Source organism: Falco punctatus, assembly GCF_963210335.1.
Source record: "Falco punctatus genome assembly, chromosome: 7".
NCBI classification, from domain to species: Eukaryota; Metazoa; Chordata; class Aves; order Falconiformes; family Falconidae; genus Falco; species Falco punctatus.
Window position 1 is genome coordinate 53,488,844 of NC_137587.1, and position 16,251 is coordinate 53,505,094.

Sequence of the window (16,251 nt, forward strand, 5' to 3'; positions counted from 1 at the left end):
GACAAATATGAGAGTAGTAGTTTAAAATAAAAAATGGCACGCTGGCTTCTGTTAGTTCCACTTTGCATCCAGCACATGAACCATGAACATGAGTTTGCTGAGTGAATATCATTGGTAGCATTTTTCTGAGCAGGTGATAAAATGTTCTTCTGGATACAATTTCTTTGCTTTTGGGTGAAAGTAATACCATAAAGTTTTGCAAAACATACATGCATGCTTGTCACGGCTCTTTCAAATGTATTATGTAGTTAATTTGGTCATGAATCCATTTAAATTCAGGACATTTATCCGGGAAACAGAATTACTGAATAACATGTTAGAAATTAAATCTGTGAAATATAACATTATTGTATCTAAAATGAAATTGGAAAAAAATCAATCAGAAATGTCTGATTTGGTTTAGATAGCTCCAGGTTTAAAGCCTGACATTGTCTTGAATCCCTTTTCAGTTTTGAATTTAGACCACTGTAACATGCTCAGTATCTGCAGAATACTTCATAACTTGGGCTGTGACTATAGCAGCTTGCTTAATTATGTAGCTGGTTAAAAAGTATATGCTGTCCAAGCATTATGATCTTTATTACTGTGGAAGTCCATCAGTAATGCGAAGTACTGTGTGTAGCATCGCACGCCTGTGTCAAAATGTAGGAGCGGAAAAGGTGCTGAGAATGAGGACAGTCCAGACTGGCCTGTTTTCCTTACAAAAAGAGACTGCATAGATTTGGACTGTTGGAATTCAGAGAGAGATCCTGGAATGAGATTTAGACTGTTGGAATTCAGAGAGAGATCCTGGAATGAGACTGTGTTAGTGATTTCAAGTCAAACATGGTAGTATGGTGAAGGAGAATACAGAATGAATGAGTCATCATTTACCACAATGAAAAAATTTGGGGGAGACAGTGAAATTGTCAGGCTGTGTGTTTAACCGGAGGAAAAGGAAGCACTTTTTCAATGTGAAATGCACAGTCTTTTGGAAGCCAAGGTTAGAAATGTGCTAAAAAAGGTATTGATTGTATTTGTGGAGATTACGTCCAGTAGTGGGTATGAAAAACTGTTTGAATATGGTGTTTTGCTGAAGGAGCTTCTTTGCTTCTTCCACAGTCAGAAATACAATACTAGGTTAAATGGGCCTCTGATTTATTGACTTTTTTCTGCTTTTCTGAACAGTTAATTTGTATGTAAACTATAGTTTAACAGGGTGAAGTATCCTGTAGCATTTAAAGTCAGTGTTTGTCAGATCAGTCAGTCTGCATTGTCAGTCACTGTTGTCGTGCACATCTAGTTAATTTAAAATATTTGTGGCTTTCAGTTCTAGTGATGTTTCCTCTTCAGGGACATTCTTGTTTCATGTAGTTTCAACAACTGCTGCTGACATCTCAAGATGTGAATCTTCTTTCTAAATTCTGACAGAGGCAGTACTAGAAATTTGCTTTTTATTTCAATAGCCGGTGCACCCCTAGCTTTTGCTGGAATTTTTGATTCAGGATCAGAGTGATTGCCGAGTTATATGAATTCATGATAAATTATTTTTCTGTTTAAAATGCCATCTGTGTCAACCTACTGGTAACATGTTAGATTCAATAATATCTGAAGTTGTAATCTAGTAAAAGTGAGGAAAGACTAAATGCTTGTTGTAAGTCTAAAACTACAGGAATGACAATTATTGCATTAGGCAGCAATTAAATGGAGAATTAGTCTGCCCAAAAGGTACTAAACATTCAAATTCTATAGGGTAACTTTAATTTTCTGAAATCCTTTAAAATTCAGAAGTAAGCAAGTGAAGAACATAAAGTTAGATTTCTTCCCCCCGTGCCCCCCAACATAAAAACCAGTGGATGTAATAATGTAATTCTGCTTTCAGATTTCAGTTTATTACCCATGATATACAGAGTTTTTGTTACTGTGTAATCTACATGCTCATGCCTGTTGATTGAAGATAAGTAAAATGTGTGTATGAAATATTTAAAAATCAAACAAACTTAATTGCACTGTAGCTCCTCTACAGTTCATAGTAATGTTAGATGCTAGTTATGGATTTTTAGTTGTACATTAAGGGTTAGATTCCATGGACTTAAATATTCCCTGTGCATCTATTTAGTTCTGCATGGAATTGGTATGGAAGGTTTTGTGTGCAGAACAAACCCAATGCCTAGTGAGCATTTAAGTCCCTGGGAGTTGTACATATTTCATTTGAGAGGAGATTTTGATGATATGTTTTTAACTGTCTGTCTTAGCTTGATTAGTTGACCCAAGGAAGCAAATATGAGGCATGTTGCATGGACCTGGGGAAAATGAAGGAAAACATAGGAATTAGAATTTGTTTTCCTTTCTGCCATGTGGATAAACATCTCCCTTTTTTCAGTGTTGACCTCTGCTGTCTTAATTTCACTGGCTTGCCTCTGTTTAGTGTTCAAAACCAGTAACTTAAATCACAAGTATTATCTTACAGATCTTGAACAATGAAACAACTTACAAACAAAGAAAACCCAAAGAAACAGGGAGGGAAAAAAACCAAACCTCCAAGAAACAGAGAGATTCTTAGTATCTCTTAGAAAGATAATTACATTGTTTCATAGATGCCTGCCCACAGGGTGCGCAGTAGTATTCTCTTTCAAATTTTGGGGAATTCTCTTACCTTCTTCACTGTGACTGAAACAGACTTTGGGCTGGTACTGATGTTTTTCTCCTATATTATTTCTAAATAAATGATCCCAGTATTGGGAAATTTTGAGCTTCTAACTGGTTCTGATTAAATCAGGTCATGCGTGACTGCTTAAATAGGGTGTTTCCCTGGCTTTTTATTAATTTTCAGTTCAGCTAGGTTCATTTAGGTAAATAAATTACTTCCTTTCTGAAGTTACTCAACGTATGAATGATGTTTTTGGAAAAAAACCCACTGACCTGATGAACTGTTTTAGAAACTGCCTAATTTGAATAAGACAACTGTCAGAATAAAACCTGAATGTAATGCAACCTCTGTTTACAAGAGTAAGCAAACTAGTGAAATATAAAAAATCTGGGGGAAAAGAACAGAAAGGGATGGAGAGTGCTGATATGTAAAGGAAGAAGAGTGGTCCTACAACTACCCTTCTGGAAATCTAGCCTCAATTCAGTTTGCCACTCGCTGTTAGAAAGGTGACAAATTCAAAGGTATTTGGTGCACAACAGTAGTCATGAAGAAAATTTATGATTTAAAGAATCTTTGATTGCAACTTGATAGGACTTAGTGCAGATGTAGAAATTGCAAGCACTTGTCTTTTCTTTGTGTTGTTTACTTCACAGCTGTACCTAGTGGAATGTATTGCTTCCACTTACAAACCTTGTCCTGCCAAATAACTGGAAAGGTATAGGAAAGAAAGAAAGGGCTAGAATTATGGGGTGAAATTAAGCGGGAAATAGACTGAATTTGTAGAGCAACATAATTGGTTGTTGATTAACTTGCAGTAGATAGAAATCTTTTTGGTGGTGCGTTTGTAGCTAGAGTGAATATTCGTAGGTCATCTAGAGAAGGGATCAATCACGAAGTATGGGAAAGTAGATTAAAATGGGTTGGTTGATTTCTCCCTCTTGCAGGCTATGTGATTAAGAAATTACTTTCATGACTTGGCAAGCAGAATTCAGTGTGCATTTTGCTTGCTCCCCAGCGTAGGCTCAAACTCTTCCCTTTAGAAAGTGTGCTGTTTAATAGGCAATTTCTAAAACAGAGAGGAGGAGGGACCTAGCGTCAGGAATCTTGCATTATGTGGTGTTTCTGAGATGTTCCGGAATACTTCAGCTCCCATAGCTACCTGTAATTTCTTGGCTGCAGCCTGGAGCTGCGGTAGGATTCGTGACTGGCTGCAAAGCAACTTGGAAATGGGAGGGCTGGGATGGGGGGTGACCCCTGAGAGCTGTAGGTCAGCCCCTCTGCCCTGGGGAAGGGTCAGCTCTGCCTTAGCTGTTCCTGGTAGAGATTCAGCACGGTGCCAGGATCTCCTCAGGCAATCTGTTCCAGTGCTTTGTTTGCCTTTCCACTAAGAAGTTTTTCTTACTAGCTAATTTGGATCACCTCTGATTAAATCTAAATCCACTGTTACTTATGTGTTGGCTATAGACATGGAGAACAATTTGCTGCAAAGAGAAAACAGCTCTTTGTATTTCTGTGACCTGTTGGGAAGGCTCATTGTTGCCCCCTGTTTTCCGTTTCTTAAACTAAGCAGCTTGAATTTATTCAGGCTTCATAGTAGGTTTCACCGAGTAGCTTATGCCGTCATTCACATGTCATCTTCTGCAAAGATTCATCTGTAGCCCCTGTCTTTCTCAAAGTAAGAAAACAGAGAACTTAATCAAAAATGAAAGTGCATAACCTGATTTGCTACTGAAAATTCCTGTCTCAAAATTCTGTCATAACGAAGTAGTATTGATGAATATACATCAGTATAAAACATTATATTGTTACTTTTTTTTTGTTAGCTTTTTAATTTTTATTATTATGTTCTTACTTAACTAGCTACATGAAACCACATGGTGCTATGTCTAGAACATTTTTACTGTGATGATTAAGGGGTGTGAAATTACTTTACATTGCCTTCAGTCATTTAAAGTATCATTTTACCTGAAACAATTCTTGCTGCAATGAAGTTTGGCAGCCGGAAAGTTCTCTCTGCAACAAGTCAACACTTGTCACTATTATATCAGTTTCTGTTTCTGCATAATGAAGTATTTGTTACATTACTGGTGGCTTGAGTTGCTTGCAGACTAATAGATTTTATTTGTTGCCTGCATGAGTGTCTTTGGCTTCTGAAAAAAAAGGTGCGCTGAACCGTCATAGAAATGATACCCCAGACTAATGAAAACTGAGTTGTCTGATAACAAAGCACTATTAGTTTTATAATAAGTAAACCTTACTGCAAACCATCAGACCAGAAGTGTCCCAGTGTGTGACTGTTACAATTTTATATCTGTGGTAGAGCTACATTAATGTGTAGTGTCAGTATGAACAGTGAATATTCACTGAAAATATCACAAACTGAAGAATAGCTTGTTTAGTTGGTCAAATCATGAGCCAGTGGTGTTCTGTTACTGGATGTGAAAGCAAATTTAACAGCCAGAAACCAAGACTTTGTTGCATGTTATTAATAATTTTGACATTATGTGGTATTAAGTTGTACAGGCTATTGAATTTAAAAGGCTGATGCCAAATGGGGTACCTACAGGAAAAACCCATATTAAATACAGAGCCATCTGCTCCTGTTTTCAAATAACATTGGAGAAATGGGTAACATATCACATTAATGCAGATGCTTTTTATTATTCAGAAGTTATAATTAAATGCAGTTTTTCCTGTGGTTGGTGATGAAAGTGTGAGAACAACCTCAGAGGGGGGAAATGTTTCAGATTATGTAGACCACAACTGACTCTTACACAGCAGCACCACAAACCCTGTGCTGGCTTGGCTTTTCCTATTGTAATGCTGTATTCAACCCGTGTTTGCAAACCACATTCCACCAAAGCCTGCCATGTTTATAGCTAGCTGATCAGTAACTTATGCTCACTGGCATAGGTGGTTTGCAGTTCACATAGTGACTGCGCATGTTGCCTGTGACTAGAGGCAAAGTATGTAGATGTTAATCTTTTGCTGTTATAGGATAATGCTGAGGCAAAATTATTAGTGGAAGCTACCCGTTTAGGAGGTCATCCTTTGAAGGGGAGAGAAGTGACACAGAGACAGACAAGGCTGTCTTTCCAAAGGTCCTTTTGAGGTAGCTACACTCTTGAATAGTGCAGGAGAGGTATGGCAAGCATTTGTTTGTGGACTGCTTTTGTGTCTCCTACTTGAATTGATATACATGTGTGCTTGTTGGTACAAAGGTTGCTCAGAATATAAATAAACTGTTAAAAGGATGCTCATTTAAATGAATGTTCTGCATATTAGTAATTGTGAGGATCAGACACTGGAAGGCTGCTTTGAAAAATTTGTGATTCAGCCAGTTGGACAAGGGAAGCAACAGAAAACCTATGTATTTAATGAAAATGGATCTTATTTCTGTGTGACAACTCTGCCCAGTGGCAAACACAGAGAAATCCTGACTATGTCTAACTCCAGGAATGCATAAAGCTTGGGGCACAAGTCCACAGCGGGGTGGGTGGTTGTAACTTCTATGCTGTGTTTATACCTTGCTAACCACAAGGTCAGGATATTTAAATATTTGACTACAGCTTGAGGGGTTAGCTCTCCTTACACTAACAGTCCCTGCCCTTCCTAATCCCTCCCAGCTTCCTTCAAGACAAACACAAACACACACACACACCACCCACCACCCCCCTACCCTTCTTTGGAGTTCTTATTTGTTTTGCTTTCCCTGTACTGCTGAAGAGTGGCCATGGGCCAACTTAACACCTGAGACCAATAAATTGTCTTTCGTTGAATTTGATGGAGATTTCTGTGAATGTAGGATTGGATCATCCTGAATAACCCCTTTCCTTGAAGCATTGATGGGGGGGGTGGGGAAAAAGTGGTAATGTAAGAGTTAACAGCTGCAGTGTTTGTGGCTGGTTGGAAATCGGCCTGTCCTTTTATGTCATTGCTTTCCTAAAAAGTTCCACATTAGAAGGGAGTTCCTGAAACATTATTGCAACCACTAGCAATCTCCATTGTGGAGGCATCAGAGTGGAAAAGAGCAGTCAGTGTCTGTTGACCCAAGTTTGTCACCAAAAATGACCTTACTTCCTGACCTTGCTAGTATTATAACGGTTTGCAGTCTCCACATTTCCAAGCTTTGCATTATGCAGTGTTTTCCGTTGCCGAGTACTAAATAAAATCTATTCCTATCCAGACAATCCAAAAAATATTTTTGGTCTGAGCAGTTGATGGCTGTAGATCTCCTATGCCGGCAGAATGGGCAGCTGTTTGACAGGGTTGAATAAGACAAGTTACTTCCTATGTGGTTGTTTCACTTAATGGCTTACAAAGGATATTAGCGCTCTCCTTGTATTACAGCATGAATTCTTGTTCCTAAGTCAGTCTGTTGTGCCTACAGGTTCCCCAGAGGATAGAAGAGCAAAGAGATGCATCTGAGGATAGCGGTGCCGGCATCCCGGGCATGTGGGGCAGCTGGGGGCCCTGGTCTGCCTGCTCGCGGAGCTGCAGTGGCGGTGTGATGGAGCAGACGCGGCCCTGCCTCCCGGCCTATTACCGTGACAGGGGCTACCGGTGGCCAGCGCAGCAGTACCCGGGCTCAGAGAGAGCTCTGGCCCACCAGAATCCCCGCCACCGCGAGGACTCGCTGACTGCTTATCCTGGCCATGTCATTTCTGCCATCCGCACATCTGTGCCGCTTCACAGGAATGAAGAGCAGCTCTGGGCTGGCCTTCGGGCCTCCGCTTCCTCTGGAGGCCATAACAACAGCCACCTGAGCAGGGGGGCACTGAGGGGCAGCAGGCATTCTCAGTCCCAGAGGCAGCACGCCAAGCCAGAAAAAAGGTACGTGTCTGGGCATGGATCTCATTCTTGCTGTGAATGATGTGTCTTCAAAAAATACCGACTCTAATCTGACATGTCGTTCTTAATACTTACGGAAAGGTTATCAAAGGCTAAGACTGACTTTTACAATGTTAACCATCTTCTGTGGAAGGCTATACTCCCTGTTGACTACTTATACAATAGCACCCAAGAACAGATATAACTATTCTACAAATGTACTAGGCAGATTATCTAATTTCCCTTTAAGATTTGTTTACAATTTATTGACATATTTTTCCTTTCTTGCTACACTCTCGTTTGATATTTCCATGTTCACCATAACGATAAAAATCAGAACAAGTAACAAGTCCATAGCTGGATTCCTAACTTCAACAGCCATTCTGATTTTAATTGGTTGAAAAAAAGATTCATGAAGCTTCTTTCATGAAGAATAGCCAACTACCCATCCACCTTTTTCCTAGTCAAAACTCTAGGTTTGTTTGGGATTTTTCAGAGAATTTCTATTATGGGCTTTTTGTTTTCTATTTTCCCTTTTTTGTTTTCTACCACCTCTTTTAGGAAAATTTCCTGTTTGGTGAAACTAAAAAATGTGGTTGTTCAATACATAGAACCATATATGTATTTATCAATTTAATTATATTAGCTGTTCAGTCTTTAACACTGGGTGGAAGTGTGCTGTTACATTCAATTGCCATTAATTCTCCAATTTCTGGAGAAACACTTTCTTCTCTTCTTAGATACCAATATATCAAATTTTTTTTATATATGTATGAAAGGAAAACAGATGTGTTTCCAGTTTGGAAACTGAGGAGAATGGGCATGGACATCCCCTGGGAAGGAGTGCGGACATCCCCCGGGAAGGAGTGCTCTTGAAATGTCTCTCTGTTCTGTCTGTCTTTCCTCAAAATATATATTCAGCAGTTCTCAATTTTTTTCCCTCTCATCCCTCTTCTGGGAAATGCATGGAGATGGACTGCTTTTTTTTTTTTTTTTTTTTTTTGGGGGGGGGGGCAGATAGTTAACAAAAAAACCCAAACAAGTCAAACACCCCCCCACCCCCTTAAAAAAAAAAAACAACGGAAAAAACACCTCCATCTTTAAGATTCTTAGGTGAAGCAGTTAACTGTAATTCCCCTTTTAAAGACATCTTGCTGACCCAAACAAAACCAAAGAATGTTACCTTGAGGCAATATTCCAGCCTGACTGGAATAAGACAGTAGGACTCTGTTGGTGATAAAGACATCCTCAGCCCCTGCAAGAAACTCTCTGTCTAAAAAACTACTCGAAAGTGGGAATTAATCTGTTAGTGAGGCACAAATTTCAAAAGGTGGGGCCAGCTTTTCAGACGTTGATCTTCCTAGGTGTTGGCCGTTCCCTTTAATCGCTGCTTCGTCTGTCTTTCAAACCCATGCAAATGGATGGCCTAGACCAAGTATAACAAAATTTCAGAGAATGCCAGAGGCAGGCTTTTAGTAGTCGTGTTAACATGACTGCATTAGGACAAAAGTTGTATTTTCTTTTTTCTATTTTCCTACTCAATCTTTTACTATAATGCACTTCTGTTCCCAGCTGCGCAGCGTAACAGATACAGGTTGTAGTACATAGCTGGGTTATTACTAATATTGGAAGCCTGGCCTTGAACTGTCAGCACAAAGTCATTCAAAGCCTGTTTGCTCCAGCCCCTTGGCACCCTCCGTCTCCAAGGGAATCCCAGCTGGCCCGGCTTCTGCAGGACCTGCTGCCAGGCTGCTGGCACAGCTGGCTTTCCATCCCTGCAGGCTGTCCCCTGCTGCTGTGGTGGCCTCTGCAGGCCGGGAGAGACTGGAGCAGTTTGGAGCAATCACTGTAGTTAATGGCTGAAACAGGAGAGGACAATTAGCAGAAAATAATATTGACTGTGTGCAGAAGTGAGGTGATGTTATTACCTAATAAATGGCTTGCCACACGAAATACTAAAATGACCGTGATGTCTGTTGTGCCTCCGCTTTCCCTTATGATGGAGGCCTTTTCTTTTGAGAATTCTTGTGCTTTCTTAAGCACAGTGCAAGCTTCTGTACCACAGTTGATTTTTCCACCCCCACACACACACTGCCCCTTGGCATAAGACTGTGGATTCAAGGTCACTGTTTTAATCTTATTTGCGTAATAAGTAATTTTCATCTTGTGTTAAGAGAGTCCCTGGTGGCTTTAAAGCCTGTTGTATTGCATAACTTTCAGATTCTTTGGTGGTGACTGTAAAAACAGAATGAGAACAAAAAATGTTACTTGAAAATGGAGTTACTAGAATGGCAAACCTAATGGTTCTCCTTAATTCACAAAATCCAGTGTACAGACCTTCTTTACAAAGATTACTGGTCCTACCAGATATATGGAAAATGGATTTAAAAATGTAAGTTACTCTAGAGATGATTTGCATACTGTAGAACAGTGTTCAGTGTTCAGTAAATGGATGATACTTGAAAGTCAGGCTATAGAAAAAATAGCATCTGTGTTTTCACAATATGTACCGTTGGTAGAATACTTACTGTACTGGCCTTTATATAAAGCTGTAATTTTAGCAGACTTCCATAAAACAATAAAAGAGGCATGGACATTTGTGACTGAGATAAGCTCACGTTCGATAGCATGGTAAGATGAAATGGGATGGCTTCCAAGGCAAATAGAATTTTGACAGCAATAACAGTCCTTCAAGGCAGCCAAATACATTTGTGTCATTTAGCAACGAGTGGAAAAGTTCTCCGCCTGCTTCCGGGCAGCTGACAAAGAACTGTTCAGTTTCTTTAGCAAAATTCAAAATATAATTTATATATCATAAATTTTGACATTCCTTGTCTGTGAAGAGGATATTAACATTTTCAGCTTTAGAAAGTTCGTTCACACGTGATTCAGTTAGGCTTTAGAAACCAGGGCTGCACGTGGAGCTCAGGGAGAGAGAGGTTTGAGGTACCTACAACTAGAAGCCTAATTTAAACAGTTTAAGTGCTCCTGGTTTTATCGTGATGTTGTAAGTAGAGTTCTTGCATAGCTGAAATGTGTTAGAAAATTATAGTCAGTCACTGGGATGAGGACAGAAACATGAAAAGCAAGCTGACAGTTCTCTGGGTTGTCCACTGGCAAAGGAAGGGAGCTCTTTCTCAGATGTGAAGAGTTATGTTCCCATTAGCACAGCCTTGTTTTTTATTTCGCCACGCTAAAATGCGTGGGGCATACCATACAATAAGAATAATCAGAAATGAGGAGATAGACATCTTTAAAGACGGGCACATATGGAAAAGTAGTAAGGGCATACAAAAGAAGAACATGCTTTAAGAGAGAAAACGTATCTTGAAAGGAAATATCATTCATAGACTAGATTTTAGTATTTCTTAAATGTTGCATTTCCAGTTCTCTATTTCAGAGATAGAGAAGACAAAACCACAATTTTACATAATGTGCTGAGTGTTAGGATGCTCACAACTGCCACTTTCACTTTCTCTACAAGTGGACTTTCATGGTGGAGTGGCAGAACTTCGCTGCCCACTTCTGTCAGCACAATGTGCACTTTGTGTGTGATTCATAGGAGCAGAAAAAGAAAAAAATACAATTATTACTGGAATCATGAAGTAAGTAAAGCAGGCTTCAAGTTTAAGGAAATATATTAATAAGGAAAGGGGTTCCCTAAAGCTCTTTCTGTATTTGGAATAGGAATGAGAGGAAACCTTTGCATGGAGGAAATAATCCAAAAATCACCAACTTCTCACATGGCTGTAGCTTTTTGGTCTTTATTCTGTTGCCAGCAGCTGACATGAAAGACTGCTGTGCTGCTTTGTACCCTGTATAGGGTCAGTTTGCGTTCTGAGGCCTGTGAGCAATGGAAAGGAAGAGTGTATCATTTAACGTCAAAACAGAATTTCCTTTCTGAAAGTATTTCTTTTGCCCCCTCTCACAGATGCTTTGACCAGCAAATGTAGGTCACTCAGTTGGCAGGTCTGCAATTAACCTTTAAAGGGACAATGCAGTTGTTATTTCCCTAACCAATTTAAGCATCATTAGCTGCATGTTCTGATGTAATTTTTGTGACCTGTTCTAGTCAGTTCCAGTTCTTAGAGGTGGACAAATGTGTGACTGCTGGGCCTTAGGGTCTGGGAAGGTATTATTTCTTGAGTTTTGAGGCTTTCTATTTATTGGCATGGATGTTTGCTTTTCTTGATATTTGGAATGAAACCCAGCTCAAGTACTTAGCCATTCATCCTTTCATTATTTCTATAATAGAATGAAAATGTGATTTACTTTACCCTAAACCCAATATGGTTGTAAAAGCTCATTGGGGTTTGGTGTGTGTGCAGAAGGAAGACAGAGAGAGAAGGATTTGATCCTTTTCTGAGGATAAATTTTCCGGAAAAATCTAAGAGCGGCAGTAGTAATCAAAGAATTCATTTTGGTAGCACTTGGGGGATTTAAAGCCATATGAGAAAGATGTTTATTTTCCTTCTGAATAAAATTCCAAACAGGTTGTAATAGCAATAAAGCTCACGTGAGGTATTTCCTGGCAAAATGAATAGCTAGCTGGGGGCGTTGTGGCCTCAGGTTGACTTTGTGCTGTCCCACCTCTCATCTGGTTGTTAATCCCCCTGATAAACTCTAGGTCTCACTTACTATTAACTAATTAGTATCAATTTTTATTATGCTACTGTGAGCACGCTATGAACGGTATTACCAAAAATAAAAGCCTAACATGATACTATAATTGCAAGCCACCCGAGACTCTTTCTTAATCTTACTGCTGAACATTTCATCCTTCCTGGAGTGGGTTGGCTGAAGGAGGGGAGGGGAAGTGAGAACGCTGCTAGCATTTGGACAGATGGAAGACCGTGCATTTTACCAAGGAATTATTGCCTGGTCAGTAAGGGGTAGAAACACAACAAAGCTCCCATCACAGTTGTAATGCATCTCAGCAGTTATGTGGTTCTTCGCGCTGAATTTCTGCTGGTTTACCTGCCAACTGCATGGTTACATTATTCAGTCGACCCTTAAAGATGAAGCTAAGGGGGGAAACCTGTAGACTTGTAATGAAATTTCCTGAGATCAGAGGCGTTATTCAGCTCATCGAAAAAGAAGACTGTAGTATTTGGGTTCAAATGCTGGAATCCCACCTCTGTTAAAAGCGACATAAATGAGGTTTTATAGCACTTGCTGGGAGAGCAGCTAAAGCCAATAGAATAAATTGTTGTACTGGGTATATTGCAGCTATGCTAGACTGGATATTAGTGGTGATCTATGAGACTGGAAAAATTCATTTAAGATAGTCTGCATGTATCTCTCATATTAATTCAATTAATTAAACCTGTTCCCAAGAGGTAGTTTACTTAGTGATCTTATTCATCAGTCCTACTCTGTCAGAAAAATGTAAATATAGAAATGAGGGAAGAATCACCCCTGTGGTATAATCCCTTTTCCTACAGAAAATGCAACTTTTAGGTATAATTGGTTCCTCTGGATCTTACAGTTGTTGAAATTTTTAGGTCAAATATGCTTACAATATTTTGAATACCCATATGCGTATATGATAGATGGGAAGTAGTGAATGTCAACAAAGCATGGTGTGGTTACCAGTTACCACAACTGTAAACCAAACTAGTTAGTTTTGTAACTAAACCATTGTTTTAGTTACCTTGATGATGAAAATCAGTCAAATGAAGTGAATGCCTACACCGATTTAATTGCAGTGAAATGTGCTGACAAAGCGTGAATAATACGCTATAACACAGCAAGAGAAGTTTGTGGTGATGGCTCCACTCTCCAATGTGTGATGCACTCTTGGAAGCGGTGGTTTAACTCTTGCGACCAAACATTTGATGAAGATAACTGCTCTCCGCTTTAAGGCTATTTTCTAGGTCAGTGAGCAGACAGGCATGCATTTTGTAACATAAAACAGAGTCAAAGGCTCCCTTCTTTCATTCATGTTGAAGTGATTTTCTCCAGATTGATTTAGAGCTGGTGAAAAGTGAGTACGTGGAATGTAAAGCTGCACAGGGCTATGGTACAGTACTGAGAGGTGATACATAGTGGCTTTTGATGTGAATCAACCTGACTGTTGAGAGCTCTCCTTTTTGAGGGAAAAGACATTCCCAGAACCAGTAAATCATTCACTTTTGTTAAAAATTATTCTTGTGAAAGGATCTGCTAAAATACTGTGAGGTATAAACTTTATATCAGTTATGACCAGCATAAGACAGTTTGTTTTGTGATTTAAACTTAAGAAAAGGGGGCCAAAAATGCATGGTGGACAGTCTTTTTGAAGTCAACCTTGTTAACTGTATGTGCTTAAGAATATATAAAACATGAAAGAAAATTAAAAGCAGTGGGAGGGCTGGAAAGTAAATTATTGAATAGGAGGTTGTAGGGCAGTTACAGTTTTTAATTATGGAGGAAGTACCAGGGATTAAAAATGTGTATCTGAAATTATTTTAAGGATACAATTTTAGGAGTAATGAAAATTAATAAGTACTTTTAAAAATATATACCTGTACCTATGCTATTAACGGAAACTTTGCATTTAGGACCTGTTTTTTCAATTTGAAGTTGAAGTTTCGTATCTGCAAAGACTTCTTGGTATCCCTTTATTTTTTTTCTTAATTACGTTTTAAATATTGGAGTGATATTTGAATAACTTCGCTGACAGGAATATCTAATAAGTCACTTTCATTTCTTCAGAAACGAAATCAAGGCAACTCTATATGAAATACTTGGAACTGTAAGTAAATGGGTAGTTCCTTTAAAAACTGTCAATTACAGTAATGTAATGCTGCTAAATAGATATTTTGGTATGATCAAAAATACTAGTTTAAATCTTGGTATGCTTATCCAAAGAAATAGATTTAGAATGTAATTGATTTAGTTAAAGAGGATTTGGCCTACTAACTTAGGCATGTCTATAGTCCTGTTAAAACGATGATGGGCAGTAGGACTTATATTTAAGCTAAAGAGCTTTGATAAGGATCTAAGGGGACTGAGCTGCTTTAGAGCAAAGTTTCTAGTGGGAATCAAAGAAATGGACTTTTGGAGCATTTTTAAAATATAAATTAATAACTGCAGTGCAAAAGCACAAATCAGTATAATTTAAAAGACACTCTGCCCTGGTGCATAATGTGGAATATTGTTTGGGAAATAATGCTGTAAGTCATATTTTTACTCCTCCTGTCTTTCTCCCACTGTCATCTTGCACATAGAATCTCTGCTTCTGATGATAGATCGCTCTGTAAATTCAGCTTGGGTAGGTGCTAGCTGTGGATTGAGGGCTTGTTGATAGGACAAAAATACATCCAGCAACACTTCAGAGATTAGATTATAGGCAACTGCTTAAATCCCAAGTGAGAATAGGCAAGAACCTAAAGAATTCTTAGGTCTTGGGCAAGCAGAGCAGCATCAGGCTACGTGTACAGTTTGGCCAGACTCACTGATGAGGTGAGTTTCCTTAAAGTATTAGAAGACTTGGCTGTTAATTCCATGACAGGTTTCGTGGTAAAGCAAGCCTCTGAAGATTTTGAAAAAAACTTCAAACTGGACCAAACTCTCAATAAAATTAAAAGAAAGTGCTAAGTGTTGGTGTCACATCTACCTGAATGCTCTCTGATGAGGTTCTGTTGTCTTCGTTACGGCAGTTGTTGTGGCTGGGCATACAGGGAAAACAACTGTCTTCTGCTTGCAGAATAATTCTGCCAATAGACTAGACGAGAGAAAATTTGGAAAAAAAATATCAGAAAGCCTGCAATTCTTGTGCATTTTTTCCTCCTTTATCCCTGGTGAAATTGGTGACTGAAGGCTGTTACAGAACATTACCTTACCCCTTGAGAAACAGAGTGAAAGGTGAACTGAAAATGAGGGAAATTGGCAGTTTCTTTGGGTTCGTTCTAAGGAAACATTCCAATGGTAGGACAAGTCTTCCCTGGTGTCACATAAATGAGAGGTTTTGCTAATGTTCAACCCTGTAGTTTTTAATTTACATTTTTCATTTACAAGAGAAGTAGTACTTTGATACTAGGAGATAAGTTGAATGAAATGCTGCAAAACTCATGTAAAATACATTCTTTATTCTGCCTGACATCAGAAGAGAAAGAAAACAAGTTATGCTTCAGCTGGAAGTGAGCCAGGGAATCTCCGTTTAGAGAATGGTAAGAGAAATGTAAGGAGAAAGGAATGATGGAAAAAGGGAAAAATGGAAATGGCGTGTTGGAGAGCGGCTTGGTAAAGAGCACTTAAGAGAACAGGTGGAGGCCCAGGAAATCTGTAATCTTTCTTGTGTATTTTAAAGAAGCTGCATATCCTTGGTTCAAAGAGGGTTTTTATTCAATATAAATAACCACCTCACCAGCTCAGAAAGTACTTAATTCTTAGTGAACCTCAAGAACACTTGACGTTCAAAGCATTGTCCTTAGCATAAACTTTGTGAGGCAGTGATAACACATTTATTTGCCAACCAAGGTATGCATATGGTTACGGCTAAAATTAGAGAAAGCTACTAAAACAAAATTCCTTTTCGTCATTCAAAATGTGTGTGAGGGGCCAGGTCTCATTATTTTTGACTGATTTATCCTCAGCATGACAAAAACTGTTAACAGTTAGACCAGTAAGTATACTAGCTAATAATAATTACTGTAAAATGTTTTCTACAATCCTTGTACCAGTAACACAAAACCTGATTTTCATACTTGTCTGGGCAAATGTATTTTTGAATTTGAGAATATATTTAGGTTGGCTGAAGTTTAAAGGGGCCTATCATTTTTGTTATCAAAGTGCTAAACAGATTTGTC

The 16,251-nt window shown here is 38.9% G+C and overlaps 1 protein-coding gene across 2 annotated transcripts in view; it reads left to right on the top strand.

Moving 5' to 3' along the window:
• THSD4 (thrombospondin type 1 domain containing 4) overlaps window positions 1-16,251 on the top strand; it is a 320,405-nt gene that overhangs the window by 35,384 nt on the left and 268,770 nt on the right. For both annotated transcript variants that reach the window (XM_080396118.1, XM_080396119.1), the window contains one exon: window positions 7,020-7,462. In XM_080396118.1, coding sequence (XP_080252244.1) covers window positions 7,020-7,462 — 443 coding nt within the window. The remainder of the gene's footprint in view (window positions 1-7,019; window positions 7,463-16,251) is intronic.